The sequence below is a fragment of the Achroia grisella genome, unplaced genomic scaffold (genome assembly GCF_030625045.1).
Source record: "Achroia grisella isolate CSIRO2021 unplaced genomic scaffold, CSIRO_AGI_Agris_v1 utg27364, whole genome shotgun sequence".
Classification (NCBI taxonomy): domain Eukaryota; kingdom Metazoa; phylum Arthropoda; class Insecta; order Lepidoptera; family Pyralidae; genus Achroia; species Achroia grisella.
In genome coordinates, this window is record NW_026712763.1 from 34,865 (window position 1) to 55,473 (window position 20,609).

The 20,609-nt window shown below is 31.8% G+C and overlaps 2 protein-coding genes across 2 annotated transcripts; one reads left to right on the forward strand and one right to left on the reverse strand.

The window, feature by feature from the left end:
- Window positions 1-1,267: 1,267 nt before the first annotated feature.
- On the forward strand, window positions 1,268-5,628 carry LOC131843061 (oxygen-dependent choline dehydrogenase-like). The gene is made up of 4 exons (XM_059191654.1): window positions 1,268-1,337; window positions 3,267-3,376; window positions 4,142-4,607; window positions 4,718-5,628. Exons 1-4 carry the CDS (start codon window positions 1,268-1,270, stop codon window positions 5,626-5,628), a joined length of 1,557 nt encoding a protein of 518 aa, XP_059047637.1.
- Window positions 5,629-7,173: 1,545 nt separating this feature from the next.
- LOC131843064 (ecdysone oxidase-like) lies at window positions 7,174-19,163 on the reverse strand. The gene is made up of 4 exons (XM_059191658.1): window positions 19,118-19,163; window positions 17,801-17,927; window positions 9,667-9,800; window positions 7,174-8,660 (listed from the first exon to the last, which is right to left on the reverse strand). The coding sequence occupies exons 2-4, from the start codon at window positions 17,910-17,912 to the stop codon at window positions 7,176-7,178; spliced, it is 1,731 nt and encodes a 576-aa protein (XP_059047641.1). The 5' UTR covers window positions 17,913-17,927; window positions 19,118-19,163; the 3' UTR covers window positions 7,174-7,175.
- Window positions 19,164-20,609: the final 1,446 nt, after the last annotated feature.

The following is a 20,609-nucleotide window of genomic DNA, read 5'->3' on the forward strand; positions in this document are numbered from 1 at the left end:
GTTATATAGAGTAACTTAGGCTACATTTATTTAAGAATTTTAATTTATATCAACTCCACGCAGATAATGTCGCGGGTAACAGCTATAGATTAAGATATCTAGATAGATAGATAGATCATTTATTGCTAAAATAACACAACAATTTACAAATAATAGACATAATAATAAAAATAACATACAAAGTTGGCAATAGGAGCTGCCTCAGCTGTTGCTGATATAGGCCCAACTTCAATGAGTGGCACCTATACAGCGCTAGTTTCAGAGTAGCTCCCATTACACATTAAAAAAAAATACACATACATTAATATATTACTAATATTATAAACGCATTTTTTTTAAAGTATCGATGGATGTTTGTTATTCTTTCAAGTAGAAACTAGTGAACGGATTTCGATGAAACTTTACAGTAATGTAGCTTCTACATAAGGCTATAAATTTCATGCGGATAAAACCGCGAGCTAAGCTAGTAAGTTAAAAATTATTCCAGACAAAATAATAATAACGATACGAATTGAAATAGAAATGAGAATGCCGTTAAAACGTCTAATTAATACAACAAATGTAAATATTCAATTACCGTTTTATCCACTAATTTAATTTAAAATGCAAGCGTAAATTTTACTATATCTAAATAAAACTAATATAGAAACAAGATATTTTAATGTAATTTAAAAATGCAGACAGATAAAAAGTTTTCCGATAACTAATACTATTTAAGGCAGTTATACGGTTTGTTTCACTTAATTTGGCATTAAGTGTTATGTCCACCATATGTACTTTTTACTTATGTAAAACGTGCATTAAAGTTATTTAAATAAGTTAAGCATAGAGTAACAATCTCATGTAATATATTGTCAATGTAAGTAGCTTTAAAGTTTAAGTTTTATTATTATTAACTGTTATTATTTAAAATTAAACAGTTAGTTAATTATTAAAAATTAATATCATAAAAATATCCGGTAAGAAAAACTATTTAGCCGATTACTTTATGTATTTATATAATTTTGTTTAATTCCGCTACAATAAGCATGTGTGAGACCATAATTACTCAGTGCGGAAACTTGACTACCGACCGTTATTGAGTCTACACCCATATTTCTTGCTTCATTAATATAATACAAGTTTCTTGCTTGTTCTTCTTGTGATGAGACAGCATTCCGAATGAGCCGTAGATTAAAAAATAAATGTTATGACTATTCAAAAGTGCTTCAATGTAAGTTTATTTGAATAAATGATTTTCTATTCTTCTATTCTATTCTATTGCGATATGGGTGTAGAGTCAGTAACGATTGGAATTCGATCGCCATTAGAGAAGGTCGACGACGGTACGGTCAACGGTAACTGTAATTCCGCTACAATTAGTGTGTGTGAGCTATTTGTAGCGGAATTAAACAAAATAATATAAAACCATCAAGGATATAGGATACAGGATACAGAATATAGGATATAGAATATAAGATATAGGATATAGGATATGGGGTATAGGGTATAGGATATAGGGTATAGGGTATAGGATATAGTATATAGGATATAGCGTATAGGATATAGGATATAGTACCTAATTCGATTAAATATGATAGCTGTATACTTAAATGTGTCTGCATATTTAAGTCTTTCTGTTAGCTTGATGTTGGTGTTTCCTTCACCGGAATATAAATTAACCCTCACAATATTTTTTGGTATATACAGATTTGAACTGCTGACCTCTTGGGTGTAATTTAGAGTAGTAATAATAATCGATGTAATTGTGTACTATTTCGAATACAGTACAAAATTAATATTTGTATTCATATAAGCAGATTTAGTAAGGGCCATTAACTCGCTAGCCATTTTGGTCTAGCGGGTTAGCACATCGCCTTACTTCCGATGGTCGCGGGTTCAATTCCTCGCACGGTGCAAATATTTTGTATTCATGACTTAGACTGTTTGAATCTAGGTATTTTCTATGTGTAATATGTATGTATTGACGTTAAAAAATATGTATCAGTTATCTAGTACCCATAAGCTTTAGTTAACTTAACTTGGGTCTAGATGGATATTGAAATAACCGTTTTTTACTACATGTATATGAATATAAATACGGTACATACACACATACACCAAAATAAATTTTTTTATAATTTTTGTCCGTTTGTTTGTTCCGGCTAATCTCTGTAATGGCTGGACTGATATTGACGGGACTTTTTTGGCAGGTAGCTGATGTAATCAGGAGTAACTTAGGCTACTTTATTTTAGAAAAATAAAGTTAAATTCCACGCGGACGAAGTCGCGGGAACAGCTAGTATAATATAAATAAGAAGTACTATAGAATTAATATTGAAATTTCAGATTGATGCAACATGATATCGCCCACTTTGACGACTGTTCGAAGTATACAAAATGCTATGAACTTATTGACAACGTATCTTCAGTTAACGGCTTATCTGTATTCACCACAACCTAACTTGGAAGGTACAATATTTATATTGGTCAGCGTAAATTTCTTATAATTTCCATCTATCTATATTTTACTAGCCGTCCCGGCAAACGTTGTTTTGCCATATAAATTAATAACGCTATAAAAAAATAGGGGTTGATGATAGAAGGGTGAAAATTTAGGATTGTATGTATTTTTTTAAGTTGTATAATAAAAAAATATAAAATAAAAATGTTGTCTTAAAAATAAAAAATACAAATTTAGGGGTGGACTAGCCCTAACATTTAGGGGAATGACAAATTAGATGTTGGCCGATTTTCAGACCTACTCAATACGCTCACAAAATTTCATGAGAATCGGTCAAGCCGTTTCGGAGGAGTATGGGAACGAAAACTGTGACACGAGAATTTTATATATAAGATTTACTAAATAATAATCCTTATAATGATAGTCATGAATAATTGACGGCATCGATTACCGTTTAGCACTTCGCTTTAGTTATGCCGCTGATTCAATTTCTCGCACAATACCATTGTAATCATGAGACTGATTGTTGTATTGGTCTGGGAGTTTCCTATGAGAAATTATATATCAATTTATAAAAAAAAAATATATCAGTTATCTAGAATCTATAACACAATCTCGGCTTATCTTGGACCCAGATGTTATTGATGTTATTGTTGAAACGAAGGACATTGAAGTAATAAAAAGTTATTTTTAAGCAACGATTTATACGTAGGCAATGGAAGACAAAATAATTAAAATAAATAATCCTTAACAGGCAGAAATTACATACATCCTAGTATTACAAACACAGAAAGATAATAACTTAAAAATTCTATACCAACAGATGAATGTAAGTTTGACTACTTAGTAGTGGGTGCTGGATCTGCTGGAGCTGTTATAGCGAACAGACTATCTGAGGATGCACAGAGAACAGTACTGCTTATAGAGGCCGGGGGAACCCTCCATTAGAAACTACGGTAATTGACACAATTTTTAATGTAACATTTAAATTTGGCGACTATGATGATATATTTCTTAAATCTGTTTAACGGTAATGGAAAATTAACCAAGTATCATTATTTATGTTTATTAATATGAAAATAGAAAATACTTTTCTATCGATTGATGACTGATTTACTCTTGTTTAGTTACTCAACCAGTCTTACTATTGATAATGAATTTGTGCTAATTGGTAGTTATATTCACACATGTCAACTTAAAAATGTAAAGTTACAACTTCATTATTTAAAAGAGCAACACGCAAATTTCTTGCTCGTTCTTCTTGTGATGACACAGCTTTCCGAATGAGTGGTAGATTAATAGAAATGTGATGACTATTCAAAAGTGTTTCAATGAAAATTTATTTAAATAAGTAATTTTTCATTATAGGCTATTCGTAATTACTATAAAGAATTATGCAATTTAATGGTTGTCTACAATCAATATGAAGAGAAGACTTAAAATTCTAAATTTGTTGTATTCTTACTATATTTGTCGGTCGCAGGAAGCAAATTAGCATACCGCTGTACTTCCGATGGTCGCGGGTACGATTCCTCGCACCGTACAAACATTTGTATACTAGAGTATGATTTTTTCTATCACTCTGGATATTTTCTATGTTTTAAATCCATGTATTTATAGCATATACTCTGCTTAGCTTGAGACTACATGGTGCTGTGTGAATTGTCCAGGGATTTTATATCATTATTATATTTTCAGTTACCATCGTTAGTGGCTTACCTCAAAAACTCACCAATTGATTGGAATTTTACAAGTACAGACAAAGTATGTACACATCATAATTGCGATTTCCCTGCTTTAACTCAAGGGAAAATGTTGGGAGGATCCAGTAGTCTCAACTATATGAATTACATTAGAGGATCTCCGAGCGACTACGATGCTTGGGCTGCTCTACTGAATGATGAATGTTGGACTTTTAGTAACGTACTACCCGATTTTAAAAAAAGCGAAAGATTTCTAAGTTTCAATTCTATTACTTCAGAAGCTCGGAGCTTTCATGGAGCAGATGGATATTTAGGAGTAACAAAAGCTCAACGCAAGGAAGATGCAATATATTTGAAAGCATTTCATGAACTTGGTCACAAAATAGTGTCAGATGTCAATGGTGATTCTATGTTGGGTTTTACAGAACCTATGTTTACATACGATAAAACTGCTCGTCAGAGTACTGCGTATTCTTTCTTGTCACCAATCAAAGATCGCTCTAATCTTATAGTTTTAAGGAATGCTTTTTAGCAACACGAATAATTTTTGATAACAATAATGTTGCCATAGGTGTTGAAGTGAACACGAATAATGAAAAGCGTATATTCTATGCTCAAAAAGAAGTAATAATCTCAGCTGGAGCTTTCAATTCACCTAAACTTCTCATGTTATCAGGAATAGGGCCGAAAATACATCTAGAGCAATTTGGTATTAAAACAATTTCAGATCTTCCTGTTGGAGACAATTTACAAGATCATGCCGGTACTCCGGTAATAATTTCTATGGAGAATTTAAAAAACCCAACTACTATTCCTAACCCACATGATTATCCAGTTTCCATGACCCATGGTTATGTAACATTAAACAAACAATCCCAAATCCCTGACTACCAAGCATTAAATTATGTTGTAAATTCTGAAGCATTTCCTATGTACTGTGAATTAACTTGGGATTATAAGAAATCAGTTTGTGATCAACTAAATCCACAAAAAGCCGATAGCCCGATATTATTTGGCGTCATCAACCTTTTGCATCCAAAATCTAGAGGAAAGGTTTCATTGAAAAGCACAAATCCTTTGGACCCTCCAGTGATTGAGGCTGGAATGTTCTGTGATAAAGAAGATCTTGAAAATATTGTTGAGTATGTTGAAGACTATATTAGTGTGGTTAATACAACGACATTTAGAGAGGCCGGAGCAAAAATTGTTTACTTGAACTTTCAAGATTGCACTCATGAACATGGTAGCAAAGATTACTGGAAGTACTACGCGTCAAGTATGTCTTATTCGTATTTTGATTTTGTCGGCACCTGTTCCATGGGTTCAGTTGTTGATTCGCGGCTGCGCGTTATTGGAGTTCAAAACCTTCGAGTGGCAGACTCTAGCGTTATTCCTATCATTACAAGTGGGAACATGAATGCCCCAACAATCATGATTGGAGAAAAAGCGGCCCAAATGATTAAGGAGGACAATGCTAATTAAATGAAGTGGTTTGTATATCTGTTTTAAACGATACCTTAAAGTTTGTTATACATGTCTTGTTATGCCATTAGAGTAGTTTGTAATTGTTTTAATATTGTTATTCAAGTAATCAAAGAAGTCATTTACACTTAATATAAGTATATTTATAGCCATGCACACTTACTCAAAATTAAATAAATTTTGAGAAATTGCATAGTAAGAAAGGAAATTTTATTAAAGCGTCCATTACCATAATTTAGCTCCGGATTTTTCGGATCAATCTTTGTAATCCTGATAAATTAGTACTCATTGTAACGAATATTTTTTTTAATACAATTCATATACAAGACATCTATATCTAAAGTTGTATTATAAGTAAAAATGAATGTATAAACTATTAATATCTTAAATCTACAGTGAATGCCAAACCAAGAGAGAACATAAGTGAAAATATTTCCATTAACTTAAGTCAAATTCATTTTTGACCACCTTCAAAATAGGAAGAACCATATTTATTGCGGAATAGTCTTTTATTTGTGTCACCTACATTTTGTTTCTATGAGATATTTTTTTTTATTATGTACAAACTAGTTGTGTCTACGTTTGTAATATTTACTCCAACACTCAGCTCTCTTACATTTGTTTGGATTTAAATTCAGTCGAAAGTCAGTTCACGTTACAACTCCGTATTGAGTGCATGCGTTAGCGTTAGAGTTAGCACACTATCAAATAAACTTACTAATGTAGTTTAATTATTCCATCTGTATACTCACTGTCTAGATACTACAGCGTAGCGACACCATACTACATCATACATAATACTACAGTTGTGAGGTGATATCCATCGCGCTGCATAAGAATATTCACAAAAATATTTTAAATGATATACATATTATCTAAAAACTAGTGCGCGTCCTGTGGTTCCAAATAAATTTGAGCTAGATGTGATTAGGAATTTTTGAGTTATCCTTAATTCGAATTAAGTCGATTTTTCTTGTCCTGGCCACGTTATTACTACGTTATATACATTAACTAATAAATATATTGCTGGTATGATGATTTCTTACAGTATTATTATTGTTGTTGCTCAATATATTTTAAGTATCTTGTTATGGTATGTCTCATTTGTAAGTGTTCAATCGAATAAATTACATTTATAATTACTATTATCACTAGACTTAATTTAAATGGAAAGTAGCTCTGTAATCTATTCTTTTATTTGTACAGATATGTTTGTTTAAGTTACGCAATATGTTTTCTTCGTTTAAAATTGTGTTTAATATTTATTTGTGGTACATGATATTTTGTCATCTATAGCTATTATAAATTTATATTCTGCTTTAGTAGCAATTTCATTTAATGGATATATAAAAACAGTGTACACCTATATAATACTGCTATTGTAGTATCTACGTAGATAAATCATAAGGTTATATTTATAATAAAACACATTCCATTGTGTAGTTCATAAATTATTCTTACATTTATTTAATTAAAAAGAGCAAATACATCTCACTATTTCTTAACACGCACAAAATTATTATTGTATGCATAATAAATTCTCGCAATCACAGTTCTGCGTTATCTTGTTTTATCATATCTGCGGCCTTTTCAGCAATCATAATAATAGGTGCATTGGTGTTTCCACTAGTAATAACTGGCATCACGCTACCATCTACTACTCTTAATCTTTGCACACCAGATACTCGGAGACGTGTATCTACTACTGAGCCCATAGCACACGTCCCAACATAATGATATATTGATGATGTCATACACGGTATATAACACCGCCAGAATTCCTCACTGCCCTGTTCCAAACCCAGGCAGTTTGGTGCTAACAATTTAGCATTAACACTCTTGAAATATTTCGTACCCAGTATACGATTGAAATCGTCTGCATAAGCAATAGTGTCATCTATGTCTGTGTACGCGGAATAGGCTCCCAGTTTAATTAATGGAGGTTTCGTTGGATCTACACTTTGTAAGAACACACGCCCTCGAGATTTTGGATTGAGTTTGGAGCAGATGACAAGAAGTACCTCCCTTCCCTTACTGTCTTCGTATAATCGTTGGCAAATATTGTAATCAATGTTAAATGTAAAGGCGCAAAACTGCAGAATAGAGGAGCTATCCAATATTAGAGTTATGGCTTGATAGTCTGGATAAGTTTGGGACTTATTTAAAGCTACATAACCAATAGTCATAGGTACCGGGTATTCATGTGGGTCAATAGGTCCTTTAGGTTTGGTCTTTTCTGTAGTATAAACCAATAATGCTGGAGCATGATCTTGAAGATTTTCACCCACCGGCAAATCTGATATAACATTAATTCCAATATTTCGAAGATGTTCTTTTGGACCGATGCCCGAAAGCATGAGTAATTGAGGAGTATTTATACTTCCAGCTGATATTATAATTTCTTTGTTCGCTTTTACTGTAATGATTTTGTTGCTTTCGTTTACTAGTTTAACACCAATAGCATTTTTGAAGCTATCAAATATTATTTTTGTAGCTAAACTATTTTTAACGACATACAAATTAGGTCTATTTTTTATTGTACCTAAAAATGATTGCGCAGTACTTTGTCGAACATTATTGGCGGCAGTAAATATTGGTTGGGCGTATCCTAAAGTATAATTTCCATTTGTATCTAACACAATATTATGTCCTAATTCTTTTAATGCCTTCAGATATTTATGTGTTGAGTTTGATGGGTGTCTAGTTACATTTAGGTAACCTTTAGTACCGTGGAATACTCTGTTAGGGGAATTGAGAATAGCCTGGTCTAGAAGATTTTCACTTTTAATAAAATATGGCAGAATGTTGTCATAATTCCATGACTGGTCATTGGTAATGGCAGCCCAAGTATTATAGTCATTGGGGTCACCACGAACGTAGCCCATGTAGTTATTACTACTGCAGCCTCCCAACATCTTACCGCGTGTGAGATCAGAGACATGATTGTTATGGCATCGTTGGGCATTTTCTTCCAGTGACGTGTAATTCCAATCAACTTGGGATTCTTTTAAATACGCCATCAAACCTGGAAGCTATTAGACATGATCATTATATTTGTGTAGATACCAAATTTATCTTAATAATTTCATAAACGCGAAAGTTTGTGAGTATGGATGTTTGTTAGTCTTTCAAGCAAAAACTACTGAACGGATTTTAATTAAACTTTAACGGTAATATAGCTTATATATCAGAATAATATATAGGCTATAAATTTAACGCGGATAAAACCGCGGGTACAGCTGGTATATAATAAAATCGTAATGAAGCGAAAACTGTTTGTTTGTCCACTTCTTGTATTAATGTTTCATATAGAAACAAGTACACGAATAACAATGAAATTTTCACAGAATGCTGTTAAAAGTAGGTCAACGGTTAAGGCTAGAAAGAAATCTTATAAAATCAGTACTAATATTGTTAATTGATTAATTTAAAATATGCCATCTACTATTGGAATTTATTTGTACATTATAATTGTAAAATCAGATGAAGTTTAACGAGGAATTATAAACAAACAATTTTTTTAACACTTCATATGTATACAGGAAGTTCATATCACTGATTGTTACTTGTATCACAGATAACATAATCATTCTGGCGCACAGGCGAAAAAAAAATAAACTACCATTTCTTGCTCCTAGAAACTGGCAGTTTTGTATATTCGTTTATCCTATTTAAAACGTAAGTATTCTTTTTATACATTTGTTTTATATACACTTCTGTCACGGGGCTCTGCTTTATTAAACATCTATAAGCTAATCCCTTATTTTCAGTTGTTATTATTATATACTCTCTGGAATCACAATGAATGATATCACGGATGGTACATGATAACGTGATGAACACACACTTAATGCATATCAGCGACGGCTAGCACTTAGGCAGCTTACTTACCATTCCAAATAAATAAAAATAAGATTTCCTACGTGTAAAAGATTAAAAAGAAGAATACAAGAGACTATATGTTAAGAAATTTCCTACGTGTAAAAGATTAAAAAGAAGAATACAACGTAATAAGAGACTACTTTATAAATTGCTTACAACAGAGGCCGTTGGTGGATCTCCCCCAGCCTCTATAAGGAGCACCGTTATGTTGGGATCCTCAGTAAGTCGGTTGGCTATCACACTGCCTGCAGACCCTGCTCCCACTACTATATAATCGAAAGTACTTCCATCTGAAAACAAAGTTTAAGTGCTCTAGCGGTTTAGCTTACCCCTTTACTTCCGATGATCGCGGGTTAGATTTCTAGCACGATGCAAACATTTGTATTCATGAGTATGATTGTTGGTATCGGTCTGGGTATTTTCTATGTATAATATGTATGTATTTACGAAAAAATAATATCTATGTATTTTTTGAGTTATCCAGTACCCATAATACAAGCTTTAGCTAGATTAACTTGGGTCTAGATGGCGCTGTGTGAATTGTCCTGAGATTATTATTATATTATATTTATTATAGAATATATTGGAGCCACATGATGACGTGCTGTACAATTACAGAACAACTGTAAAATAGAATGACATCAACTGACATTCTCTCTAACAATTACAGAACAACTGTAAAATAGAATGACATCAACTGACATTCTCTCTAACAATTACAGAACAACTGTAAAATAGAATGACATCAACTGACATTCTCTCTAACAATTACAGAACAACTGTAAAATAGAATGACATCAACTGACATTCTCTCTAACAATTACAGAACAACTGTAAAATAGAATGACATCAACTGACATTCTCTCTAACAATTACAGAACAACTGTAAAATAGAATGACATCAACTGACATTCTCTCTAACAATTACAGAACAACTGTAAAATAGAATGACATCAACTGACATTCTCTCTAACAATTACAGAACAACTGTAAAATAGAATGACATCAACTGACATTCTCTCTAACAATTACAGAACAACTGTAAAATAGAATGACATCAACTGACATTCTCTCTAACAATTACAGAACAACTGTAAAATAGAATGACATCAACTGACATTCTCTCTAACAATTACAGAACAACTGTAAAATAGAATGACATCTACTGACATTCTCTCTAACAATTACAGAACAACTGTAAAATAGAATGACATCAACTGACATTCTCTCTAACAATTACAGAACAACTGTAAAATAGAATGACATCAACTGACATTCTCTCTAACAATTACAGAACAATATTGTAAAATAGAATGACATCAACTGACATTCTCTCTAACAATTACAGAACAACTGTAAAATAGAATGACATCAACTGACATTCTCTCTAACAATTACAGAACAATATTGTAAAATAGAATGACATCAACTGACATTCTCTCTAACAATTACAGAACAACTGTAAAATAGAATGACATCAACTGACATTCTCTCTAACAATTACAGAACAACTGTAAAATAGAATGACATCAACTGACATTCTCTCTAACAATTACAGAACAACTGTAAAATAGAATGACATCAACTGACATTCTCTCTAACAATTACAGAACAACTGTAAAATAGAATGACATCAACTGACATTCTCTCTAACAATTACAGAACAACTGTAAAATAGAATGACATCAACTGACATTCTCTCTAACAATTACAGAACAACTGTAAAATAGAATGACATCAACTGACATTCTCTCTAACAATTACAGAACAATATTGTAAAATAGAATGACATCAACTGACATTCTCTCTAACAATTACAGAACAACTGTAAAATAGAATGACATCAACTGACATTCTCTCTAACAATTACAGAACAACTGTAAAATAGAATGACATCAACTGACATTCTCTCTAACAATTACAGAACAATATTGTAAAATAGAATGACATCAACTGACATTCTCTCTAACAATTACAGAACAACTGTAAAATAGAATGACATCAACTGACATTCTCTCTAACAATTACAGAACAATATTGTAAAATAGAATGACATCAACTGACAATCTCTCTAACAATTACAGAACAACTGTAAAATAGAATGACATCAACTGACATTCTCTCTAACAATTACAGAACAACTGTAAAATAGAATGACATCAACTGACATTCTCTCTAACAATTACAGAACAACTGTAAAATAGAATGACATCAACTGACATTCTCTCTAACAATTACAGAACAACTGTAAAATAGAATGACATCAACTGACATTCTCTCTAACAATTACAGAACAACTGTAAAATAGAATGACATCAACTGACATTCTCTCTAACAATTACAGAACAACTGTAAAATAGAATGACATCAACTGACATTCTCTCTAACAATTACAGAACAACTGTAAAATAGAATGACATCAACTGACATTCTCTCTAACAATTACAGAACAACTGTAAAATAGAATGACATCAACTGACATTCTCTCTAACAATTACAGAACAATATTGTAAAATAGAATGACATCAACTGACATTCTCTCTAACAATTACAGAACAACTGTAAAATAGAATGACATCAACTGACATTCTCTCTAACAATTACAGAACAACTGTAAAATAGAATGACATCAACTGACATTCTCTCTAACAATTACAGAACAACTGTAAAATAGAATGACATCAACTGACATTCTCTCTAACAATTACAGAACAATATTGTAAAATAGAATGACATCAACTGACATTCTCTCTAACAATTACAGAACAACTGTAAAATAGAATGACATCAACTGACATTCTCTCTAACAATTACAGAACAACTGTAAAATAGAATGACATCAACTGACATTCTCTCTAACAATTACAGAACAACTGTAAAATAGAATGACATCAACTGACATTCTCTCTAACAATTACAGAACAACTGTAAAATAGAATGACATCAACTGACATTCTCTCTAACAATTACAGAACAACTGTAAAATAGAATGACATCAACTGACATTCTCTCTAACAATTACAGAACAACTGTAAAATAGAATGACATCAACTGACATTCTCTCTAACAATTACAGAACAACTGTAAAATAGAATGACATCAACTGACATTCTCTCTAACAATTACAGAACAACTGTAAAATAGAATGACATCAACTGACATTCTCTCTAACAATTACAGAACAACTGTAAAATAGAATGACATCAACTGACATTCTCTCTAACAATTACAGAACAATATTGTAAAATAGAATGACATCAACTGACATTCTCTCTAACAATTACAGAACAACTGTAAAATAGAATGACATCAACTGACATTCTCTCTAACAATTACAGAACAATATTGTAAAATAGAATGACATCAACTGACATTCTCTCTAACAATTACAGAACAACTGTAAAATAGAATGACATCAACTGACATTCTCTCTAACAATTACAGAACAACTGTAAAATAGAATGACATCAACTGACATTCTCTCTAACAATTACAGAACAATATTGTAAAATAGAATGACATCAACTGACATTCTCTCTAACAATTACAGAACAACTGTAAAATAGAATGACATCAACTGACATTCTCTCTAACAATTACAGAACAATATTGTAAAATAGAATGACATCAACTGACATTCTCTCTAACAATTACAGAACAATATTGTAAAATAGAATGACATCAACTGACATTCTCTCTAACAATTACAGAACAACTGTAAAATAGAATGACATCAACTGACATTCTCTCTAACAATTACAGAACAATATTGTAAAATAGAATGACATCAACTGACATTCTCTCTAACAATTACAGAACAACTGTAAAATAGAATGACATCAACTGACATTCTCTCTAACAATTACAGAACAATATTGTAAAATAGAATGACATCAACTGACATTCTCTCTAACAATTACAGAACAACTGTAAAATAGAATGACATCAACTGACATTCTCTCTAACAATTACAGAACAACTGTAAAATAGAATGACATCAACTGACATTCTCTCTAACAATTACAGAACAACTGTAAAATAGAATGACATCAACTGACATTCTCTCTAACAATTACAGAACAACTGTAAAATAGAATGACATCAACTGACATTCTCTCTAACAATTACAGAACAACTGTAAAATAGAATGACATCAACTGACATTCTCTCTAACAATTACAGAACAACTGTAAAATAGAATGACATCAACTGACATTCTCTCTAACAATTACAGAACAATATTGTAAAATAGAATGACATCAACTGACATTCTCTCTAACAATTACAGAACAACTGTAAAATAGAATGACATCAACTGACATTCTCTCTAACAATTACAGAACAACTGTAAAATAGAATGACATCAACTGACATTCTCTCTAACAATTACAGAACAATATTGTAAAATAGAATGACATCAACTGACATTCTCTCTAACAATTACAGAACAACTGTAAAATAGAATGACATCAACTGACATTCTCTCTAACAATTACAGAACAATATTGTAAAATAGAATGACATCAACTGACATTCTCTCTAACAATTACAGAACAACTGTAAAATAGAATGACATCAACTGACATTCTCTCTAACAATTACAGAACAACTGTAAAATAGAATGACATCAACTGACATTCTCTCTAACAATTACAGAACAACTGTAAAATAGAATGACATCAACTGACATTCTCTCTAACAATTACAGAACAACTGTAAAATAGAATGACATCAACTGACATTCTCTCTAACAATTACAGAACAACTGTAAAATAGAATGACATCAACTGACATTCTCTCTAACAATTACAGAACAACTGTAAAATAGAATGACATCAACTGACATTCTCTCTAACAATTACAGAACAATATTGTAAAATAGAATGACATCAACTGACATTCTCTCTAACAATTACAGAACAATATTGTAAAATAGAATGACATCAACTGACATTCTCTCTAACAATTACAGAACAATATTGTAAAATAGAATGACATCAACTGACATTCTCTCTAACAATTACAGAACAATATTGTAAAATAGAATGACATCTACTGACATTCTCTCTAACAATTACAGAACAATATTGTAAAATAGAATGACATCTACTGACATTCTCTCTAACAATTACAGAACAACTGTAAAATAGAATGACATCAACTGACATTCTCTCTAACAATTACAGAACAACTGTAAAATAGAATGACATCAACTGACATTCTCTCTAACAATTACAGAACAACTGTAAAATAGAATGACATCAACTGACATTCTCTCTAACAATTACAGAACAACTGTAAAATAGAATGACATCAACTGACATTCTCTCTAACAATTACAGAACAATATTGTAAAATAGAATGACATCAACTGACATTCTCTCTAACAATTACAGAACAACTGTAAAATAGAATGACATCAACTGACATTCTCTCTAACAATTACAGAACAACTGTAAAATAGAATGACATCAACTGACATTCTCTCTAACAATTACAGAACAACTGTAAAATAGAATGACATCAACTGACATTCTCTCTAACAATTACAGAACAACTGTAAAATAGAATGACATCAACTGACATTCTCTCTAACAATTACAGAACAACTGTAAAATAGAATGACATCAACTGACATTCTCTCTAACAATTACAGAACAATATTGTAAAATAGAATGACATCAACTGACATTCTCTCTAACAATTACAGAACAATATTGTAAAATAGAATGACATCAACTGACATTCTCTCTAACAATTACAGAACAATATTGTAAAATAGAATGACATCAACTGACATTCTCTCTAACAATTACAGAACAATATTGTAAAATAGAATGACATCAACTGACATTCTCTCTAACAATTACAGAACAACTGTAAAATAGAATGACATCAACTGACATTCTCTCTAACAATTACAGAACAACTGTAAAATAGAATGACATCAACTGACATTCTCTCTAACAATTACAGAACAACTGTAAAATAGAATGACATCAACTGACATTCTCTCTAACAATTACAGAACAACTGTAAAATAGAATGACATCAACTGACATTCTCTCTAACAATTACAGAACAACTGTAAAATAGAATGACATCAACTGACATTCTCTCTAACAATTACAGAACAATATTGTAAAATAGAATGACATCAACTGACATTCTCTCTAACAATTACAGAACAATATTGTAAAATAGAATGACATCAACTGACATTCTCTCTAACAATTACAGAACAATATTGTAAAATAGAATGACATCAACTGACATTCTCTCTAACAATTACAGAACAACTGTAAAATAGAATGACATCAACTGACATTCTCTCTAACAATTACAGAACAACTGTAAAATAGAATGACATCAACTGACATTCTCTCTAACAATTACAGAACAACTGTAAAATAGAATGACATCAACTGACATTCTCTCTAACAATTACAGAACAACTGTAAAATAGAATGACATCAACTGACATTCTCTCTAACAATTACAGAACAACTGTAAAATAGAATGACATCAACTGACATTCTCTCTAACAATTACAGAACAATATTGTAAAATAGAATGACATCAACTGACATTCTCTCTAACAATTACAGAACAATATTGTAAAATAGAATGACATCAACTGACATTCTCTCTAACAATTACAGAACAATATTGTAAAATAGAATGACATCAACTGACATTCTCTCTAACAATTACAGAACAATATTGTAAAATAGAATGACATCTACTGACATTCTCTCTAACAATTACAGAACAATATTGTAAAATAGAATGACATCTACTGACATTCTCTCTAACAATTACAGAACAATATTGTAAAATAGAATGACATCTACTGACATTCTCTCTAACAATTATATAAAAATATTGTAAAATAGAATGATATCTGCTGACATTCTTCAGAGATTTTTTTATTTATTTTTCAAAGTTTCTATAAAACCGCACTGTGGATCATCTGGATGAATGGCGGTCCGCCATTCATCCAGATGATCAGGATGGTATTTTAGTGTCTGGCGGGTGGTACGGTGGTGAAACTCAGCAGCTGGTATTAATCAGAACAATTCCTCAGAACACTCCCCGTGATATATGCGGTAGAAAATGCACAGAGATGCAATATCTCGCCGCAAAGCCAATGGGTCGAGTCTGTCACATAGACGTTGATTACCAATGTTACATTCCTACATTGTTTAGCAGTTATATCTTACTAATTAAGAGATTCACACTCGTGTAAAGACGGGGCGAAAGCTAGTCGATAGATTATGATAGAATTAATTTGATGTACGTCCAATACATTATTATTACTGCTAACAACTGTGTACACTCAACTCCTAAGGTAAACAGAGATGGATATATACTTCCCTTTTGTTCTTTAGACTATATCTACGTGTAAAACCATATGTAACGTGTTTAAGTTAACACACCTTTAATTTTTGTCCCTGACAGGCCTGGCTAGCAAATTCTATAATTGTTGACATAGCTGTAAGTTTATATTAATAAAAAATATACAAAATTTCGCGATAATTGGACTGCGTCATCTAGTCCCACATAAGCAAAGCTTGTATTATGAGTATTGGACAACTGAAACAAATACCTAGATTTTTTTGTAAATACATACATAATATATGTAGAAAATACCCAGACTGTTACAATCATATTCATGAATACAAACTATTGCACCGTTAGAGGAGTCGAACTCGCGGTTATCGGAAGAAAAACGGTGTGTTAAACCGCTAGACCGTGACCGTCTTGTATTAATTGAATAAATAACACAAAATATCTAAGTGTATGCTATGTACAAAGACTTCTACAACACATACACAATATATATAGAAAACATGCAGATCAATACAAAAACTCATACTCATGAATATAAACGTTTGCGCCGTGCGAGGGATCGAACTCGCGACCATCGGGAGTAAAGCGTTATGCTAAACCGCTAGACCACTGTGTCCGTTACATTCTCAATAACATAAAATATCTAAGTGCACACTTAAAACAAAGACGTCTGCCTATGCCGTAGTGATTTATCATCCTTATGATAAGAAATTTGAAGGATAAGTGATCCTGCAAATTTCTTATCATAAGGATGATAACTCACTATGATCCTTGCAAATTTCTTATCATAAGGATGATAACTCACTATGATCCTTGCAAATTTCTTATCATAAGGATGATAACTCACTACAGATGATCCTGCAAATTTCTTATCATAAGGATGATAACTCACTACGGATGATCCTGCAAATTTCTTATCATAATGATAATAACTCACTACGGATAGGGGTACTTGGAGGAAACAAGTAGGATGTCAGCTGAAGAGTTGTGAGTACTTGAAACGCATTCTGAATTGAATGCACACTCGAGACCATGTTCAAAACATCCATTTTTAATGTGTTATCCTGAAAAAAATATTTTTACTACTTAAAAGGCGTGGCTCAGTGATTTAACAAGCAAACTTAAAGATATAGGATAATAAGATTAAAATGAGCAATGAAACATAAAAAAATACTTAAAAGAAGGTATTTTTTTATGTTTAATTGCTTATCTTAAACTTATTATTAATTAATTAATATTATAATCGCGAAAGTTTGTATGGATGGATGTTTGTTACTCTATAACACAAAAACTACTGAACGGATTTTGATGAAATTTCACAATAATATAGCTTATACATCAGAATAACATATAGCCTATAAATTTCATGCGAGTGAAACCGCAGACAAACACTCTCCTATATTCAGATAAAGTTAATAGCTCTTTATGGAAATATGTATTAAATTATACAATATTTTAGCAAAAGATAACAAAGATCTATCGTTTAAATTTAAAAAATATTGTATTAATATAGGATCTCGTTTGCATGAAAAAAATGCATTGAAAATACATAATATAGCCTATTTATTACTCTATAAACGATTATTTGTCAGACGACTTTGTATAACGTTACAGAGATTTCATATATAAAATACAAAACAAGAGATTTTATATTTTATCTATTAAATATAATAATAATGATCCTGGACAATTCACACAACGCCATCTAGTCCTAAGCTAAGCAGAGCTTGTGTTATGAGTACTAGACAACTGATATAAATACATGGATGCATTTTTTTTGTAAATAAATACATATTATACATAGAAAACACCCAGACCGATACAAACAAACATACTCATGAATACAAATACTTGTTCCGTGCGAGGAATCGAACCCACGACCATCGGATAGTAAAGCGGTGCGCTAAACCACCAGACCAGTGAGGCTGTCAAATTAAATCTCTATATATGTATTAAATTTAGATAAGGGATAAATACTCTTATATACATATATAAAGTTTATGGATCTGAGAATGTTCATTAAATTATACAATATGAAACCAAAGATATTAATGACATATTGTATTTTTTTTTTATGTTTTATTAAAAAAAAATTAATATAGCCTATTTATTACATATATCTAAACGAATATTTGTCAGACAACATTGTGAGACGTTAGTCGTTCAGACAATAGAATTTATATTTTAACTATAAAATTTCTATATATATATAAATAAATATAATTAATAATTATTATCAATTATATACACTAACCTTCCGCTTGTAGAGTTACACCATCGAATAATATTTACATATACATATATTCACCATTAATTATTATCTGTAGACAATTATAATTTCGTACCACACTTTCACTTCTGTATAGATATCGTCGCGTAGTGATGGCAAACCAATAGTAACGTTTTAATGACATTACAGTTTCGTACAATGTTTGCATAATCTGTAAATACCACACGTATTTAAACACTAGCTGATTCGGCAAATGTTGTTTTACCATATAATTAATAATAATAATAAGTTTATTGTGCAAAAAGCGCATACAAAATGGACTTAACTAAGCTTATATATCTATATGACAAACGAGAATGCTGCTCACCTGTTGGTAAGTGATTACCGCCGCCCATGAGCACCCGCAACACCAGGGGAATTGCAAGTACGTTGTCGGCCTTTTAAAAAGGAATAAGCTCTTTTCTTGAAGGTTTCAATATCGTATCGGTTCGGAAATACCATTGCTGGAAGGTGATTCCACAATGTGGTTGTGTGTGCCAAAAAGTTTCTAGAAAACCGCACTGTGGAAGACCGCCATTCATCCAGATGATCAGGATGGTATTTCAGACCTACTTTATATATATACCTACTTTACATAACGCTGTACACGCGTGAAAAATCAGTATATAAATAAGATAACTTATCTCATTTATAAATAACTACTGTTGAGATGGGAGATCATATCGCTAAATAAACCTGGTATGAATGTTTTTCTCTATTACAGCATAGGGGACAAACGAGATTGCGGCTCACCTGATGGCAAGTGATTATCGCCGCCCATGGACGGTGTACCACCGTACCACCCGCCAGAAAAATACCATCCTGATCATCTGGATGAATGGCGGTCTTCCACAGTGCGGTTTTCTAGAAACTTTTTGCCACGCACAACCACATTGTGGAATGACCTTCCAGCAATGGTATTTCCGAACCGATACGATATTGAAACCTTCAAGAAAAGAGCTTATTCTTTTTTAAAAGGCCGACAACATTCTTGCAATTCCCCTGGTGTTGCAGGTGCTAATGGGCGGCGGTAATCACTTACCATCAGGTGAGCCGCATGCTCGTTTGTCCCAAAAAAAAATGGGCATTAGGTAGTGTTTGCGATCGCAAACAGCCTTTTAATATATTTAAGAACAAAATTTTTAAATTTCAAAATTGGAACGTCAGGTACAGAACTTTGATGTTATTTTATATACAATTTTGCACTCATTCTCGAACATTCCGTGACGTCATCTGTGTACAATATATCTTTTTATTTCAATTTAAAACAAATTGAAACCACTGCAATATGCCTCCAGCAAACAGATAGTGTAGAGTTTACAATACGAAAACACTTGAAATATCTCTTGGATCGTGATTTCAATAGAAATACACAAGCCTTCTGTTCAATCAAGTTCAATGATTATCAAAAACTCTTTGTACAGTCTATTAAATAACATTATCACATTTTAGTTCCAAATCGGAGGAAATAAAATAC